Genomic DNA, 19,829 nt, shown 5'->3' with positions numbered 1-19,829 from the left:
TTGCTGGCAGTGAAACAGCGTTGTCAGCATTTTGATAGATACTTTGAAAATGAACGTGAAAACGACAGAGGGACAAGACAAAGGCGAAGTACTGAGTCTTTCTAATCTCGTGTCTCCGTCGTGTTCGTGGGTGTTTTCCAAAAATGCATAGTTTCCAACTCGACCTTACTGATATATTGTGAAAACTTTATGAAAACATGAATCCCCGAAGTTAAGTATAAAACTTTCACATAGAATGCATCACTTCTAGCGTCAACAGTTGAGCTATTACAAAACTTTGATAAGTCGCAAGGCACGTAAAAGCAAGTATGGTCAAGCTTCACTGCCTTGTGAAAGCACTGCGGTAAAGCCAGCGTGAGCAAAAGAGCATTACATGATACGAAATGAACGCATGCACAGGCCACTTGTGCATCAAACAAATATAAGCATTTGCGACTGCTCAGGCCAAGTATGCATCTTGGCACGTCCGTTTCAGGCAAACAAAAGGACAAATACCAAACTATGATCAAGCTTCACCGCATAGAAAAAGCACTGCGGTAAAACCAGCGTGAGCAGAAGAGCATTACATGATACGAAATGAACGCATGCACAGGCCACTTGTGCATCAAACAAAAATAAGCATTTGCGACTGCTCAGGCCAAGTATGCATCTTGGCGAGTCCTTTTCAAACAGACAAAAAGACAATTACCAAAAGATGATTAAGCTTCACTGCATGGAAAAAGCACTGTGGTAAAGCCAGCGTGAGCAGAAGAGCATTACATGATACGAAATGAACGCACGCACAGGCCACTTGTGCATCAAACAAATATAAGCATTTGCGACTGCTCAGGCGAAATATGCATCTTGGCACGTCCGTTTCAGGCAAACAAAAGGACAAATACCAAACTATGATCAAGCTTCACTGCATGGAAAAAGCACTGCGGTAAAGCCAGCGTGAGCAGAAGAGCATTACATGATACGAAATGAACGCATGTACAGGCCACTTGTGCATCAAACAAAAATAAGCATTTGCGACTGCTCAGGCCAAGTATGCATCTTGGCGAGTCCTTTTCAAACAGACAAAAAGACAATTACCAAAAGATGATTAAGCTTCACTGCATTGCGAAAGCATTGCGGTAAAGCCAGCGTGAGCAAAAGAACAATACATGATACGAAATGAACGCATGCACAAGCCACTTGTGCATCAAACAAATATAAGCATTTGCGACTGCTCAGGCCAAATATGCATCTTGGCACGTCCGTTTCAGGCAAACAAAAGGACAAATACCAAACTATGATCAAGCTTCACTGCATGGAAAAAGCACTGCGGTAAAGCCAGCGTGAGCAGAAGAGCATTACATGATACGAAATGAACGCACGCACAGGCCACTTGTGCATCAAACAAATATAAGCATTTGCGACTGCTCAGGCCAAATATGCATCTTGGCACGTCCGTTTCAGGCAAACAAAAGGACAAATACCAAACTATGATCAAGCTTCACTGCATGGAAAAAGCACTGCGGTAAAGCCAGCGTGAGCAGAAGAGCATTACATGATACGAAATGAACGCATGTACAGGCCACTTGTGCATCAAACAAAAATAAGCATTTGCGACTGCTCAGGCCAAGTATGCATCTTGGCGAGTCCTTTTCAAACAGACAAAAAGACAATTACCAAAAGATGATTAAGCTTCACTGCATTGCGAAAGCATTGCGGTAAAGCCAGCGTGAGCAAAAGAACATTACATGATACGAAATGAACACATGCACAAGCCACTTGTGCATCAAACAAATATAAGCATTTGCGACTGCTCAGGCCAAATATGCATCTTGGCACGTCCGTTTCAGGCAAACAAAAGGACAAATACCAAACTATGATCAAGCTTCACCGCATGGGAAAAGCACTGCGGTAAAGCCAGCGTGAGCAGAAGAGCATTACATGATACGAAATGAATGCATGCACAGGCCACTTGTGCATCAAACAAAAATAAGCATTTGCGACTGCTCAGGCCAAGTATGCATCTTGGCGAGTCCTTTTCAAACATACAAAAAGACAATTACCAAAAGATGATTAAGCTTCACTGCATTGCGAAAGCGTTGCGGTAAAGCCTATAAGTAAATGATGTGCAGCAATCAAAGGATATATGCCTTATTCGTCGTACGCACCTGTTGGTGTATTAAAGCTGCTCACATTTGACAGGCTATTATGTGAGTGAGAGGCAATACCTGATGTGATAATAGCTGTTACATTTCTTTAATTGCTCACTTTGGGAACTATAGCTGGTTGATCGCAAGTTGAATTTGCATGAGTCCTTGAGTAACTTAGCCACGTGCCATCTTCGCACATGATGTCTTAGCTGTCACCGAGTCATATAGATACATTGACGTGGCGTGGCTTTGATTGCGCGCGCAGTGCTGTTTAGGTTAACTGCTGCAGATGGGGAATAAATATTTAAAATCTCGTGGTACGCGATGCATTTGGTAAGGCATGCAGGGCTTATTCCTAATGTACGGCTCCTGCTTACGAGCTGCGCAGTCTGCGATCTGCGCCGATAGACAAACTGATGGTGGAAGAAAAATTGCTCTCTCCCACTAAAGGGAGCCATGCATACGTGTGAAGCAGCGGGCGCTAACGCTTACACAGGCGGCGCCGTGGACGCTGGCTCTCATCGTGGCGTTGCGCAGGAGATCAACCTGGGGAAGAGGCGCTAAGCACGCAGTGATGGACCGGTGTTTCTTTATGTAACATGCGAATCACTGCTAATGGGTGAGAGACACAAGACTCTTATTAAATGCAGAGACCCTCAGTACATTTTTAACTAAGTATAACGCGCACTCTGATCATTTTCATTGTTCAACAACGCACAAGAGAAATCTATCACCAGCACTACCTTGGAGGTCAATATCCAGTGCCTAATACGGGGTGGCCAGTGAACGGTTGGGCAGTGCTAGCAGTCATTTTTTTTTTCATCAAGGAACTCGCTATCAGATGCTGCTTGCGTCGATGGTGCGAGTCGAGAGAAGGGGGAGTGTAGGAGAAAAGAGAGACGGGGAGGGGACGCGCATGCGCAGCAAGGGTGGTCACGCCGCACACAGCATTGAACTCGACCATAACACGCTTGGCATCTAAAGTGGCCCCAGTGTACGAGAGAAAATTGCTGGATCTGCAGTCGAAGATTTTCCGCCAAGGAAATGTAGGCTGCAGACTCTAGATCACATTACCGGCTGCCATTTGGTTCAGCACATTAAAAGTATCAGTTAATTTACATGGAGCATACTACGAACTATAGCTACATGTACTTTATAAATGTACCCGCAAAATCACCTGTAAATTTACACGGTGGACACTAATCCAGAGTTCCCGCCTGTTTCTGAAGCATTGTTACAGCAGAACACTGAAAAACATTGCTGCAGGTGCATATATATATGTAACGTAAGAAGGTAGCGATAGTTAGGAGTTAGTAGTAGAGGTCGAGAAGGAAGAAGTGAAAATGGAATGAACACGGAGTATGAGCCAGGCCACGTCTCCGATTCATCATAGCGTCACACAAGTCGATAGGACACTATGATGAATCGGAGACGTGGCCTGGCTCATACTCCGTGTTTATTCCATTTTCACTTCTTCCTTCTCGACCTCTACTACTAACTCCTAACTATCGCTACCTTCTTACGTTACAGGATTCCCCCTCCCCCCGAAAGAAGTCGCGTCAGATGAACACGAATGAAAACTGAACATGCACGGCTTAGAACTGAACACTGTCAAAAAGAGAAGATCATTCCAAGTCCGAGGAAGTTTCCGTTAACACACTATAGCTTCACAGGAGAGGACAGCAATCCTGGGTAACAAGTACAGCTCTGGAGGGCGAGGCTGGCTGTTGCGCTCTGGACAACATAAGCATGCTTTGAGCGTGAAATCAGATGGAAACACAGCCGGTATTCTTGCGATGAATGAACGTGGTGTGATGGCTTTGAAGCATTGGCTGGATGATTTGCGCAGGTGTCGTGCTATTTGTCTTGATTGGAACCCATGCATCGCCACCCGTTTGCGTGCTTGTTGACCGAGGCTAGTGCGGTGATTTCTGCGTCCTTGCGGAATACAGGGTAGGGTTCGGCGCCTTTCTCGACGTTGTATGTCGTGTTGCCTGAGTCTTGATCTCGACTGAAGAAAGCTTACTCGACGTTCCTTGGGAAAATATCTTGGATTCGATGCTTTCTTTGTTTCGAGTGAGAAATCTTGAATATGTCGTTGGCTTGGTTGACACGTTTGTAAACGGCTTTCCATAAACCGCGTGTGTTCTTCCGAAGATGATTTCATTCGTCGTCGTCCTTGTTGGTATAGCCCTTGGAATCTCTGTTGTTCTTGGACTTGCTGGAATTGATGATGTTGCTGCGAAAAGACTTGAGGTGGCAGCCCTTTTTTACCATGACACTGACTTTCTGGGCAATTGAATGTGGTGTCGAGTGGGCAGGTAGTAGTCTCTAGGCTGTTGTGCTGCATTTCGGGTAATGAAGGTAATGCTTCAGAGTTGATAGATACATCATCAGGGGCTTCTTCACTGTTCGCTGCGAGTGGTTCTTGCGTCTGAATCTGGATGGTAGGTTCAGGGCTTGGCTGAGTATTCTCCGAGCTCCACAGCTCTATCCCGACCATTGTGAGCGTGCTAGATGTGAGGTGGGCGTTGTGAGCGACGAAAGAGCCAAGTGGCGGAAAACCAGGAGGTAGCCCAATTGTGCTGGATGGAAAATAAGCTGATCCAATGTGTGAAGACTGATTTTCACTCTTTGAGTCGTCATGGCGTTGTTCGGCATTTTCCTCATGTGTCAGCTGGTCTACCATGAACAAGGCGTCCTTATGACACGAATAGTGACCGTTAGGAGCCTTTGAAGAGCTGCGTCGTAGAAAACCAGGTGGTGGACCATGTATGCCAGACGAAGCATGAAAGGCATCAAAAGGGTGAGCGACGTCTCGTGTCGTATGTTGAAGCGATGACTTCGGAAATGCTGACTTTCGCGCAGAAGGGATGCGCGCTTGACGGTTAGGTTTTTCCGAATATACGCATGGCCTTCTGTAAGTAAACGCATGTGCCACTTCGTCTTGAGGCACTTGTCGATTCGCGCTGGACTTTCGAATGCATGAGGACTGCTTAGGAAATTGACGATAGTGTGCAGTTGTCTCTAGATGGTTGCCAATGAGTAAGTCTTGGTCATAATCATTAAAACGGGTAATCATCTCCTCTTTGATTTTTTGCCATGACTCGTCGTTCTCGAAAATGTGAATCAGGTAAAATTTGAATGCCTCACCAGTGACGTAGTCGCTGAAGTTCGTAACCATCTCCCGTTCCGACCAGGATGCAGAGGCGGCGTGGACCTCGAATAGGTTGAACCAGTCCTGTACGGGTCCGTCGTCCGCTGATCCGGTGTACTTGGGGATGTCGAGGTCAGCCGATGGTTCTGTCATGGTGCTGGTCGTTGTCCTTCTAGGCGATGATTCGGTAGTCAATGTATGGGCAGGGTGTCTTCTGTAGAACTGCGTCGATGCTGAGCGACTGATGAAGGGGCAGGCAGGTCTCCATCCTGTCGACTTGTGTGACGCTATGATGAATCGGAGACGTGGCCTGGCTCATACTCCTTGTTTATTCCATTTTCACTTCTTTCTTCTCGACCTCTACTACTAACTCCTAACTATCGCTACATTCTTACGTTACATATATATATGCACCTGCAGCAATGTTTTTCAGTGTTCTGCTGTAACAATGCTTCAGAAACAGGCGGGAACTCTGGATTAGTGACCACCGGGTAAATTTACAGGTGATTTTGCGGGTACATTTATAAAGTACATGTAGCTACAGTTCGTAGTATGCTCCATGTAAATTAACTGATACTTTTAATGTGCTGAACCAAATGGCAGCCGGTAATGTGATCTAGAGTCTGCAGCCTACATTTCCTTGGCGGAAAATCTTCGACTGCAGATCCAGCAATTTTCTCTCGTACACTGGGGCCACTTTAGATGCCAAGCGTGTTATGGTCGAGTTCAATGCTGTGTGCGGCGTGACCACCCTTGCTGCGCATGCGCGTCCCCTCCCCGTCTCTCTTTTCTCCTACACTCCCCCTTCACTCGACTCGCACCATCGACGCAAGCAGCATCTGATAGCGAGTTCCTTGATAAAAAAAAAAATGACTGCTAGCACTGCCCAACCGTTCACTGGCCACCCCGTATTAGGCACTGGATATTGACCTCCAAGGTAGTGCTGGTGATAGATTTCTCTTGTGCGTTGTTGAACAATGAAAATGAGCAGAGTGCGCGTTATACTTAGTTAAAAATGTACTGAGGGTCTCTGCATTTAATAAGAGTCTTGTGTCTCTCACCCATTAGCAGTGATTGGCATGTTACAGAAAGAAACACCGGTCCATCACTGCGTGCTTAGCGCCTCGTCCCCAGGTTGATCTCCTGCGCAACGCCACGATGAGAGCCAGCGTCCACGGCGCCGCCTGTGTAAGCGTTAGCGCCCGCTGCTTCACACGTATGCATGGTTCCCTTTAGTGGGAGAGAGCAATTTTTCTTCCACCATCAGTTTGTCTATCGGCGCAGATCGCAGACTGCGCAGCTCGTAAGCAGGAGCCGTACATTAGGAATAAGCCCTGCATGCCTTACCAAATGCATCGCGTACCACGAGATTTTAAATATTTATTCCCCATCTGCAGCAGTTAACCTAAACAGCACTGCGCGCGCAATCAAAGCCACGCCACGTCAATGTATCTATATAACTTGGTGACAGCTAAGACATCATGTGCGAAGATGGCACGTGGCTAAGTTACTCAAGGACTCATACAAGTTCAACTTGCGATCAACCAGCTATAGTTCCCAAAGTGAGCAATTGAAGAAATGTAACAGCTATTATCACATCAGGTATTGCCTCTCACTCACATAATAGCCTGTCAAATGTGAGCAGCTTTAATACACCTACAGGTGCGTAGGACGAATAAGGCATATATCCTTTGATTGCTGCACATCATTTACTTATAGGCTTTACCGCAACGCTTTCGCAATGCAGTGAAGCTTAATCATCTTTTGGTAATTGTCTTTTTGTCTGTTTGAAAAGGACTCGCCAAGATGCATACTTGGCCTGAGCAGTCGCAAATGCTTATTTTTGTTTGATGCACAAGTGGCCTGTGCATGCGTTCATTTCGTATCATGTAATGCTCTTCTGCTCACGCTGGCTTTACCGCAGTGCTTTTTCCATGCAGTGAAGCTTGATCATAGTTTGGTATTTGTCCTTTTGTTTGCCTGAAACGGACGTGCCAAGATGCATATTTGGCCTGAGCAGTCGCAAATGCTTATATTTGTTTGATGCACAAGTGGCTTGTGCATGCGTTCATTTCGTATCATGTAATGTTCTTTTGCTCACGCTGGCTTTACCGCAATGCTTTCGCAATGCAGTGAAGCTTAATCATCTTTTGGTAATTGTCTTTTTGTCTGTTTGAAAAGGACTCGCCAAGATGCATACTTGGCCTGAGCAGTCGCAAATGCTTATTTTTGTTTGATGCACAAGTGGCCTGTACATGCGTTCATTTCGTATCATGTAATGCTCTTCTGCTCACGCTGGCTTTACCGCAGTGCTTTTTCCATGCAGTGAAGCTTGATCATAGTTTGGTATTTGTCCTTTTGTTTGCCTGAAACGGACGTGCCAAGATGCATATTTGGCCTGAGCAGTCGCAAATGCTTATATTTGTTTGATGCACAAGTGGCCTGTGCGTGCGTTCATTTCGTATCATGTAATGCTCTTCTGCTCACGCTGGCTTTACCACAGTGCTTTTTCCATGCAGTGAAGCTTAATCATCTTTTGGTAATTGTCTTTTTGTCTGTTTGAAAAGGACTCGCCAAGATGCATACTTGGCCTGAGCAGTCGCAAATGCTTATTTTTGTTTGATGCACAAGTGGCCTGTGCATGCGTTCATTTCGTATCATGTAATGCTCTTCTGCTCACGCTGGCTTTACCGCAGTGCTTTTTCTATGCGGTGAAGCTTGATCATAGTTTGGTATTTGTCCTTTTGTTTGCCTGAAACGGACGTGCCAAGATGCATACTTGGCCTGAGCAGTCGCAAATGCTTATATTTGTTTGATGCACAAGTGGCCTGTGCATGCGTTCATTTCGTATCATGTAATGCTCTTCTGCTCACGCTGGCTTTACCGCAGTGCTTTCACAAGGCAGTGAAGCTTGACCATACTTGCTTTTACGTGCCTTGCGACTTATCAAAGTTTTGTAATAGCTCAACTGTTGACGCAAGAAGTGATGCATTCTATGTGAAAGTTTTATACTTAACTTCGGGGATTCATGTTTTCATAAAGTTTTCACAATATATCAGTAAGGTCGAGTTGGAAACTATGCATTTTTGGAAAACGCCCACGAACACGACGGAGACACGAGATTAGAAAGACTCAGTACTTCGCCTTTGTCTTGTCCCTCCGTCGTTTTCACGTTCATTTTCAAAGTATCTATCAAAATGCTGACAACGCTGTTTCACTGCCAGCAACCTTTGGCGTGTAAGAAAGGGAGCTAAATTTTCTCTCAGCCTGTAAACCAAGCAATTGCGGCTACTCGATGTGCGATAAATAAAAGACCAAAATTAAGAATGACCAGCTGATGTTGATAACAGGTGCTCATAGCAGCACTTTTTTGCTGTGCACTTGAATTCCTGTCTTATGTAATGTTATGGTCCGTGAGTACACAATGACACTACTACAACCAAGAAAAATTTTACTAACATTTATTTGTAATATAACTGCTATAAAATAGAATTCTGATCCCCTTCTTAGTAGTTGCATAATTTAGCTAGAAGAAGACAGCATCATCCAACTTCCTGATGACTTGACAACAGGGTGAGTCCACAATGTACTGGACCTGTACAAGATGAAGAAAACAGACGAAAAAAACAACAGATAAATCAAAGAGTTTAAAAAATGGCACCTGAAACTTTCAACTTGCCCACCACAGCAGTGAAAAGACTCCTGTTGTCAAATGTATTTTCTGCCTGTTGGTCCGCGGGCACAAGTGCCAGTCTTGTTTATTAATAGAAGCTGCTTAGCATCACTTCATTGCAAGACTTTTCTCTATCCGCCACCCGAGAACGCGCTCTGTAGCGGTCAGGCTCCGCCTAGAGACTTGTGGCAGTGCGACCTTAATGTGGGCAATATATACACAGACTTTGGTTGCTTAATTTGTAGCAAACTCATTGTGAGCAAATTTCATAGTTGCATTCATAAAATATTTGAATGTTATATTGTAATATAACACTAAAATGCTGAGGCTTTAGAGCATTACAAACTCAGCCTGCCTACATTAACAATCCCAGTGCCACAGGCATGCAAGAACTGCTTGCATAATCATGAATCAACTAAACCATTTTGATATATTGACAGGTTTTCAAAAATGACTATTTTTGAAAATTTTATATTCATATTTTTCTCTTAAAGGGCAAGTTACTGTTGCTGAAAAGAAAAAAAAGCAAATCATATACAATATCTGATACTTTTTGTTTGCAGTTTACAGCTGCACATGGTAAAAGGCTGCATGCATGAGTATTTGCTGTGTGCCATTCATGGTAGTATTTCCGAAATCCTTATTCAATTGACATTTAGTGATCAGCCTATAAATTTTCTTGTTTTTTATTTTTTATTCCATGCATTAGATATGAATATATTTTAGTTCAGGAAAATTTGCTCAACAAAGGGAAGTTTTCTACTTTTGGCAAAAAAAAAACAAAACAAAGCAAGAACTAGTTCTAGAACTTTTATGAAAGAGACAGGTGTGAGGTTTGACGTGATGAGAAGTCAATAAAGAAGGAATGCCACAGAAAGGATTGCCTCAACAAAGGAATTTGGTTCGTTGTGGTAACATACATTTGGCAATGTTTTTATGTACTTCTAGTTAACGCTCCACCACTAGCTTACAACAAGGAAAAAAAATAAGGTGGCGCATGCAGAAAGTTAACTCATCACATAATGTGAAAATTTGACCCAGAACAAGAGAAGGAACAAAGACGAGTGCTCACCTCCAACAAGATTTATCTTGAAGAGCAAACATATATACTCTTGAAATGCAAAAAATAGACAAATCATTCAAAAAGCCCACAACTGCCATGCACGAAAACCTTACATCCTCAGCAAAGACAATTCGTTTTGACAAATCCCTAGAGACAGAGTGAGAGAAAGTACTGATGCAGTTCAGCTCTAGTCTACAAATCTTTTTCGCCACGACAATTTCTCTTGTAGTTTTTTTTTTCCCAATGATAATGGTGTCACACAAAAGTGGTTTGGAGCCACACCTGCTACAGTGCAAGGCCAAGAAACGATTGCGACCATTCTTGAGGTTACAAGGGTGTTTATTGCAGCACGTGTGGCTGCAAAATGATTTTGCGGGACATCATTATTGCTGGAAGAAAGAACAACAAATAAAATGACAAGAGAAATTATCGAGGCAAAGAGGATTTGTAGACTAGAGCTGAACTGCATCAGCACTATGTCTCGGGCTTTGTCAAATTGTCTTTTTTGAAAATGTAAGATATTTATTTGCGCATGGCAGTTGTGGGCGTCTTGAATGATTTGCCTGATTTTCACATTTCAGGAGTATATATGTGTTTGCTCTTCAAGATAAATCCTCTTGGAAGTGAGCACTCGTGTTTGTTCCTTCTCTTGTCCTGGGTCAAATTTTTGTGCTATGTGATCCGTTATGCATTACCAACATGCCTAACTTCATACTTTCGATCCCTGAAGTCAGTCCCTAAAGGGCCACTCACCAGGTCCCATAACAAACTGTGGAAGTTGTGTATCTAACGGAGAGCATTATACCACAAAAAGTTTTTCAATCGGTTCATTACGAGCTGAGAAAACAGTTTCTTCTTTTTTTAACAGCAGGAAACAAGGATGAAAGGAGGCAAGCTCAAAACCCTTGCCACTCCCCCGTGTAGCCTTCACAAGCCAAATCTCTTTCCTACCCTCTCCAGCATCCAACCAAGAGGTCACGTGCCCATGACGTGCTCAAACAAGCCCAACCCTCGAGCGCGCGAGCGGTGTTTTTTTGTTGACCAGCATTGTATTGTGTCTACTGCCTGTTTTTGCGACATTGTTTGGAAACGCTGGCTTTGATGCGGTTGAAAAGATGAGCATAATGAGTGCTCGAATGTGCAGGACCATTAATTTCTTTTCCAGGACAGGAGTCTGCTTGATGCAGTAACCGCGGAGACACAAACGCATGCGAAACGCCAGCACATTAGCTCGCCATCTCGTTGGAATTCACGGGGAAAAAATGCAAAAGACAAACGCATTCTTCTATTGCGTCTCAGTATGTATCCCAAGTTTTATTAATTTCTTCAAGCAACAAAGTACATTAACTACGCATGTCACGTTAAATAATTTCCGTCATGTCACGTGCCACTGTTGGCAGCGTCAGAGCACAGTCGTATACATATAGGACCAACGTCACTGCACTGCTGTGTATGTAGGGCGATTCATACTTGCACATCATAACCTCCTTCTCTGGGGGTGCGACCCAAAAAAAAGGGGGAGAAGCGTTCGTTTTGAAATTTGACCCATTTCCACGTCGCATAGAGTTGCAATGTTTGGCAGACGTGACCATAAACTCCCGATGTACGCATTGCACTTGTCAGCTCAAAATCGCCAAACCCGGTGAGTGGCCCTTTAAAGAAAAGCAAAAATTAGACGAGGAGACATGAAGAATGCTTAGAAATTTTGCCATATGTCTACACCAAAATGGAATGCTATTATTAATTAGAAGAATGTATCTTTTCCTTGGCAACCAGCAAACATGACTGAGAACAGACGAATACTTTTTTGTCCAAGTTAGCTGCTAAAGAGCCGAGACAAGCTCCGTGAAATCCTCTTGAACAACTTGCACAAGTAATGTCCAATACTACCCCACTATATTGTGGTTGCCGGCAGACACAATGTAACTTGTAAATACTATCTCTTGGCTGTACGCGAGCAGCCATGGAGTTTATGAGGGGAAAGTCTTCGATCATACCATTCTGTATGCATTGCAGCAAATGTTTGCGTAGCATAACTTGGTTAAGGTTCAAAGTTTCTGGTTTTCTGCCTGACGCTATATAATACATGTTGGCAATTGCAAACAAGCCACAGTCAAGTGTGTTGCACTGGTTTTGTGCCTTCATTGTTTGAATGGTTAATGTTGGCGATTGTAATTTTAGAATATGACAGATTTGCCTAACAGTGTCAGGAGGGGTATCTTGATCAATTGAATCATATATGAAGACTGTGTTTTTGTCCGCACCAACATTTGTTACTGTAAGCCAATGATTGGGGTTCTGAACATGCAAGATTTGAACGAAAGGGCCTTTGATTTGAGTGAATTGTAAACATCGGCCCAGTAAGACATCTTGAAAGCCGACACAAGTAGGATACTTTTTCTGAATTAAATACTGTGCGACATTGATTACGCTATCTGATATGGAGGTGCCCTGTACCAGAACATTTAAATCTGCATCTGAAAGAGAATACCGTTTGTAGACATTTAGCATGTCTACTTTAACAGTTGCAAGGCCTACCTTTTTTACTTGATTTGGGAAAAATTTACGCTTGACAGCTCTCACTTTTTTTGGCCGCCCCCTTCTTGCTTTAACCAAAGGTACCACAAGTTTTGTACTGTTAGAATGCCCAAGATAACTTGTGGCAGTAGTTTGTGCTAACTGAGCTGGTGCAGCCTTTATGGCTGCTGAAGTTTGGTTACGAGGAAATGTCGTTAAATTTCTGAAGAAAGCCTCGCAGGACGAAAGTTTTTCCATTAACTCCTTCTCACCACAATTAGATAATACGTTAGCCACGGTTTTTGACATTTCGCAAAGACTCTTATAAGCATAAGTATACTTCTCTTGTGCAGTGTCAAGCTTCACACAGGGTGGCGACTGAATGCTGCTTGTTGCCACTGGTGTGGCACTAGTGGTTGTGCAGCTGTCACTCAGGAAATGATCCTTGCACCACCTGTCTGGTATGCAAGCCTTGTCGAAAAGATCTTGCTTAGTAAAGTCACGCACTGCTAAAATATGTGCACAAGGCAGAGTGTACTGGTTATAAAAAGCACATGTGCAAGAAGCCAAGCACAATGAAACACTGTACTGTGATCTTGGTGAAACTACAACATAAGAATTAGGAGTGGAAGTGACTTGATAACTTATATTTTTAAACTTCTCATACTGCTCTAGTACTTTACTTGTAGCCTCAGAAGTGCAATTATGGGACAATTCTAGCTGAAATGGGTCATTGAAATCATTTATGTTTCGGTTCAGCTTCATTTCTTTAAGCTTAGAGAACTGTAGAGATAAAGAATCATTATCAATGTAACCTACCAATGCTTCTATTGCTTGAACCAAATGCATGCTTGAAGAGAGATAATTTTTAATCTTTTGATTGTGGCACTCAATGCGATTATTAGTATTATTACCAAATGTAGGAAGGGCTTGCCGATATGCATGTACCCACATTTCCTTACACAAGTGCCAGTTATGCATATAGTAAGAAATGAAATCTGTGCAAGTCATAGCTTGGAGGTTAGCAGGCTTATCAAAGTAGTCTTGGTCAGTGGGGGAATAAACTAAGCTTTTTAAGAGAGGAACCAACTGATCACGTTGCTGTCTAGCTTTTTCATTAAGCTTTTGCTGGAAACAATGCAACACATGCCACGTACACAAAAGTATGTTAGAATTAGGAAGAATATTGGTTAAAATGCGCAGTTCATTGAGATCTTTATCAATCATCACTACTTTGCAAGCAGACACAACAAATGGGTTGAAATCTACAAACTTTGTGAACATGGGCTCAACAATTTCAGTCGTCTCATTTCGTAAGAAGGCATAACACACAGGTCTTCCACGACCACGACCATCTTGAACTAATGTAGAGTAAAGAATATAACCCTCAATATTCACTTTATACGTTCCATCAATAAATAGAATCTCTGGATACTTTTCCAAAATCTCACGCATGTGCGTTGTTTGAAGAAGTATGAATTGCAGGTTATTATTTTGATTCATTTCATAGTGAATAACCCAGTTTGGATTATTTTTTAGCAAGGTCTCTACCTTCTCTAAAACCATTTCACCATGAGCCTGCTCATTGCGGATAGGAATAGAAAATCGTTGCTTGTAATTATTAATGTCCTTTGTAGTTAACTTCTTACCAGTTTTTTGCTCGACCAAGTTTTTAAAATCCTTTGCGCCAATATTACATTTAGCTAAGTCAAAGAATTCTTTTTCTCCATGATTCAGGAGCCTCTTCTGAGGATACAAATCATAGTATTCTGTGGGATGGTTATGCTTAGCTTGTAGTTTAGTTATCTTGTAGTGCAGAGTAGGCGATTTACATAGGCTTACAGATACTGTCATTTCACAGCCAGTACCATTGTAAGCTTGCTTTGGTCGCTTTCCTATCCCCCTGGGCTTTATTGTGCGACCGTGAATGCAGCTATATTTAATCCTAATATACTCGAAGTCCTTATCTTCTGATGTGAATGAACTTTTATTACTCTTATTTATCATGACTACATGCCTGCCCTCCCTGCACCACTCATCAAAGCTTTTCTTAAAAGAAGGAAAGTTATCAAATGTTGCATTTAAATAAACTTTGCTACCCCCACCATATAGTGTATTTACTGGGTGATTGAGGACGGTTGGGTTGGCACCAATGTTTACACAAATAGCCTGGGCACCAAGGCTGACAGGCCTGCTTCTGGATGTCAAAGCAGCCTCACAATACTTGTACTGCACAGCTGCAGTGCACCCAGCTTCCATAGGGTCACCAGCCTCTGTGCCAGGATCGCGCTCAATTCGCATGCAATCCCGAGTCAGTGCTGGTAGATGGCTTTTGCAGACAGAAACCTCGTTCACAGCGTCATTCGTGACAGATTCACAGTGAGTCGCGGAACTAACTGAGCAGTCTTTCAACTGCTTGCTAGGAACACGCTGCACCTTTTTAAAACTATCACGAATGACGTTGTGCGAGACACTGGCTCGTCCTTCAGGCTTCCTACCACAGACAGCGGAAGAAGCAGAGTGAATCTGTTTCTGGCTCACAACTGCTGTCATAGGTGAAGTGGACCTGATGGACTTGGCAGCTGTCACAGCAAGAACTTTGCCTTCACTGTCTGCACACAGTTTAGAGCTCTGTTCTTGCTTGTGCAGTGCCGCAGCCTTCCGCCGGCTCTTCTTTGACTGCACCAGTTTCCACTCACTGTCGCCACACTGGCCGACAGCCTGTGGCACAGCTGCTTTTCCAGCACTGGCCTCCTCTTCCCCCACAGAAGAGCGCACAAGAGCACTCTCATGCTCCTGTGAGGCTCTCCTTATTTTCCTGTCACAAGTGGTGCTTGCACCTCGACTAGGGATCATTGGCTGAATAGGCCTCTCCCCAGTGTTTCCCTTGCATGGTACACTTGTGCCATGGAAAATGGGGGAAGGCAGGCTGTCCCAGGTCCACCAAGCCTTGCTTCCCTTGCAGCGAACGCGGACACCGCCAACGAGCGTAAAGCCAATACCATGAATGGTACTGGCCAGTTGGTCAGTGTCGTGTCTCTGCATGAGAGCACTGCTGGTTTTCCAGACAAGAGCTGGTGCAGCGGAAGGCCCACCTACTGCTGGAGAATATTGAACTGCATGCATACCAAGTGCTGGAAAATCGACTTCCAAGTTGATGGAAAAGTGCTCCTGCCGAGCCCACCCACTCCATGCAGATGCCTTGGACTCCTTGTAGGACTGTTGGATGTGTCTCCTCTCTAGTTGGGTGGACAAGGCACAGGCCTCACGGTACAGGAAGTCTGCCAGCACCTTGTTGCCAAGCCGGCTGGGGTGGACACCATCCCTGCTCAGGAATCCAGGCCAGCTGTCCACAAGACTATCCAGGATAGTGAAGCCCCTCTCCAGGCAAAGCTGTGCGAGTGCGGCATTCACATTCCTGTAGTGGTCATTCAAATGACAAACATCACACAACTGTTCTTCCCCTTGGCGGTACCGATTCTGCCCCCGAGGAAGAATGGCAGAAAAAGCTACATGCAACGTGGGATTGCTTTCGATGATTCCCTGAGCGAGCTGGCGATATTTGTCCATGCACATGTTGACACTGTCAACAGTGTTGTTCGTGCCAACATGTACAATGACAACATCAAAACTGGCCAGCTTGTCAGCAATCATTGAGAGCAAGTGCTCAATCCTTATTCCTCTGTGTGCGGCAACGCTAACAGACAAGCCACGGCACGATGGGAAATACTGGTCGACGTATTTCACCATTGAATCGCCCGCTACTAACACACGCGTCATGTTGCGCACACTTTCAATTCAGAATTACACCATGAAAAAAAAAAGAAACAAGAAAGTGAATATTTAGTCTAAAACACGGCTGTCAACTACGCATATGCACTACGACACAGATACGAAGCACGTTAACACGGATGACCAAAGAAAGGGCCACGCACAGATACTGCTAAATCAGCCTATACGCGAAAAATCACAAAAATACGTATTGGGATGGATATAAACAACGTTAGTAAATATAAAATAGCAGTGAAAATAAGCGGTTGAGCTTAGATGAAGATGATGTTCGAGGCTTGCGAATACGTAGCAGAACAAGGCCTGTAGACAGCTCGCAGAAGCAGCAACCAGCCGTACTCCAGCAGCCGCAGCAGCAGCAGCAGCAAGTGAGCGTCTGCTGGCCAGCTGAGCCACGTTCCGATTCGGTAAATTCGAACAACGCGCTAAATCGAAAACGACGTATGTCAAGACAATTTTTGTGACGTCACTTCCGTGCGGCGCAGCAGCCAGTTCTGTGTGGGGATGGCTGGAGCGCCGCGCGGCGCAGCAGCCATTGCCTTTTTTTTTTCTTTCTCTATGAGAGAGCGACGTTCCAGGCATAGTTTTTCTAGGAGGCGTTGGCTCGGTGCTGTCTTCTAAGCAGTCTGCGTAGACTGTTTACGCGCTGCCTAGAATTGGAACACAGCCGGAACACAGCCCTTCTAACGTTGAGAGCGTGGCCATGACCTACTACACTCCTGACCTGTTCAGATAGCGGGGTTCCTATGGGAGCGCGTGTCCCCGCTCTCGTTCAATCGCTCGCCGTAGGTGGCGCTACCTATAACCTGTTCGTCTGCTACTGTGCGGCCGGCAGGAGGGCGACGGACTGATACCATGCGTCTGCTTCTGTGACAAACTGCCTATACGTGTGATTGTTTTTTGCTGAAAAGGCTAACGTGTGCTATGTGTTACATTTTAGTAGTTAGGCTATACTGGTTGATTGACTTCTAAAGCTGTATATTTGCGTAGAAATGTCTTGCTGCATGGTTGTTTTTGCCATTCCAGCCTAAAAAAACTTCAATTTAGTATTCATAAAGCTTTTGACTAATAATGTACTCATTGGTAATAGAATATCAAACTGATTTTAGGTTGTTTAGGACGCGTCAGGTGAAACGCAGTGCCCCTGTTGAGCACTTACCTTGGACACTCGCCCTGGACAGGTGTTACACTTGTAGTCAATTGATAGAAGAGAATAATGCACATACGCCCACGGACGCATATCAAGGAGAGACACAGGAATTGAAGCTTTAACTCTTACTGTGACCTACACAACAAAAATTGTGCGTCAAATTTCGCTACGGGAGTTTGTCTGCTGGAACGGGGAGCGCTGGCCGATGCGCGTTTCTATGATTTTATATGTCCGTGCGATGAGACGATATGGTAAAGGCAGTGATGTGCCTATCGAGGGCAACACATTGCGACCCCAATAAAGTTTTTATCGTCATCATTATCATCATCTTGTCGAGCATAGTTAATAATAATAATAATAATAATAATAATAATAATAATAATAATAATAATAATAATAATAATAATAATAATAATAATGTTTTATTTTTCATCAATAGTTTGATGAAGGACAGCGGCAGGTAAAAGCTGCTCTTCGAAAGAGGCAGCTTGACATAGGCCCACAGACGCCTTTAGCACGACAGCACTGGCAAACAGTTAGCAATGTTATCTAAGCAACAATTACAAAAATATCAAGTTCAAATTCTAAAAATAAAAATAGCAACCATGATAACAATGTAGCAACTGCAAAGAAATCTTGAAAACTATACATGTGTATATCGTGCAATTGAGTTCGGGTACAGAGTAAGAAATCTATGCCAGCTTTCACATATTTATCAATTAACGTAGAAACTGTGTAGAACAACCTATCTGTGGAGTAGTTTGTTCTCGAAGTTTTTATTTTCCATGTTTCTTTATGTCATGTTTCGAACAAATTATTTGGCTGCAGTTTCGAGAGGTCGTACAAATAATGTCGACTTTCTTGAAATTGACGCCTGACCACCAATGCTAACTTAAAATCGTAGAGACGATGTAGGGGTGGTATTCCAGCCTGTTGAAACAATTCACTTCTGCGAGCATCATACGACCAGTAAAAAATTATTCTAATATACGTCTTTTGCATCAGGTACAGTTTTTGTAAGCGCGTGTTAGTCGTAGTCCTTCATACCAAGAAACAATAAGCAAGATGCCAACAGAACAGTCATTTATAAAGTAAGAATTTTACCTTGTATAGTAGAACAGTTTTGCCACTGTACACCGTGCCCTCTACGCGAGATAACTGACCCAGCACACTGTAAATGCGATCGTTTCAAAGCATATTGCTCGAAAATGTAACTCCAAGAATTTTTATACAATTTACTAACTCAATAATAGTATCGCCATACTTGAAATGTATGTTTTCATTAACAGACTTATTTTTAGGGCGGAATAGTACCGCCTTTGTTGTACTAGTGGTTATGTTTGATTGATAGCGCCCAAGGGCGACACCCGCAGTTGGGGCGCGTACACATGCTGAAAATGTGCCATTATACTCGTTTGTCAATGAAAAGCAGATCCCTCAAAGTGATATCAAGGTTTCTGCTAAAAGAATTTGGCGAGTGTATGCGTGTGATTCGAGCAATGTTACAGCACTTCAAAATGAAACAAAACACATTTGTCGCTTTACTTATGCGTGCCACAATATGCCAGTTAAAGCTGATGTTTCAAACAAAGTTTCTGCACTTTCGAAGAATATCCTACTTGCTGGCACACAGTGACGGCTTGTGTCTGCAATAAAGAAAAACATATGTACGCGTACAGAGCTGCGTGCATTTGGGTCATAGTTCAATAAAATGTGCTAGCAAGGTTCTGGGCGCGTACATGATACAATGGAGGCATGCAACTAAACTTTTAAAATCTTGCGAGATTTTGGCTTTTCGGCTATTCTCTTTCTCTTTCCTTCTTTGGCTGTTTTGTCCCGCACGTAGTTTGAGAAGAAAGGACGGCTAAATTTTTGCAACACTAGCCGCGCCATGGCTTCTCGGTGCTCGCTAGTAGCGCCTTTATGGCTGAAAAGAGGGTTCAAGGCCACTGCAGGTAGCACAGTTTGCACAAAAAGTGCCATCGGCCTCTTTTTGGAAATGGCCAATGGCGCAAATGCTTCCGCGGCCCTTTCTAGAGTGCTCACAAAGGAAAGAAATGAGATCGTTGGGTATGAAAGCCCTCCCCTGTCTAAATTAAATATCACAGCAGTAGCTGGTCCAGATGAGCTGGGAGCCTTGATTTTGCCGATGCAGTCGTCGCAAGTAATGCAATCCTCAGCTGCTTTCACCAGGAAGCCCGCTATAAGGCCAAGCGTGCTGGCCCTTATGCCTGGCTGTGGGGCACCTGTGGGAAGGTAGAAATGAAAAGTGTGCAAGAATTTTATCAGTATATAGATAAGCATGCATGATTAAACCGACACGTGTCCGTATACAAAATATGAGAAATATATAT

General features: G+C 43.7%; 1 protein-coding gene across 2 annotated transcripts; it reads right to left on the bottom strand.

Moving 5' to 3' along the window:
• Positions 1-8,728: 8,728 nt before the first annotated feature.
• LOC119161426 (uncharacterized) lies at positions 8,729-16,729 on the bottom strand. 2 transcript variants are annotated; one of them, XM_075894047.1, is made up of 2 exons: positions 15,725-16,729; positions 8,729-8,878 (listed from the first exon to the last, which is right to left on the bottom strand). In XM_075894047.1, the coding sequence occupies exons 1-2, from the start codon at positions 16,314-16,316 to the stop codon at positions 8,826-8,828; spliced, it is 645 nt and encodes a 214-aa protein (XP_075750162.1). In that variant the 5' UTR covers positions 16,317-16,729; the 3' UTR covers positions 8,729-8,825. The 2 variants fall into 2 exon arrangements, with proteins under 2 accessions (XP_075750162.1, XP_075750161.1); XM_075894046.1 differs by having other exon boundaries at positions 15,665-16,727.
• Between the last annotated feature and the right edge of the window lie 3,100 nt (positions 16,730-19,829).

This window comes from Rhipicephalus microplus, chromosome 4 (assembly GCF_043290135.1).
Source record: "Rhipicephalus microplus isolate Deutch F79 chromosome 4, USDA_Rmic, whole genome shotgun sequence".
In the NCBI taxonomy this organism is placed as follows: Eukaryota; Metazoa; Arthropoda; class Arachnida; order Ixodida; family Ixodidae; genus Rhipicephalus; species Rhipicephalus microplus.
This window is presented reverse-complemented; position numbering and strand designations above follow the sequence as displayed.

Bases quoted from the DNA above. Each gene is read 5' to 3' on its own strand.
- LOC119161426 (XM_075894046.1), bottom strand. From the start codon at position 16,316: ATGACGCGTGTGTTAGTAGCGGGCGATTCAATGGTGAAATACGTCGAC. The intron at 8,879-15,664 runs GTATGCATGCAG...CATCTTGTACAG, and splicing joins AGTCGATTTTCCAGCACTTG to GTCCAGTACATTGTGGACTC.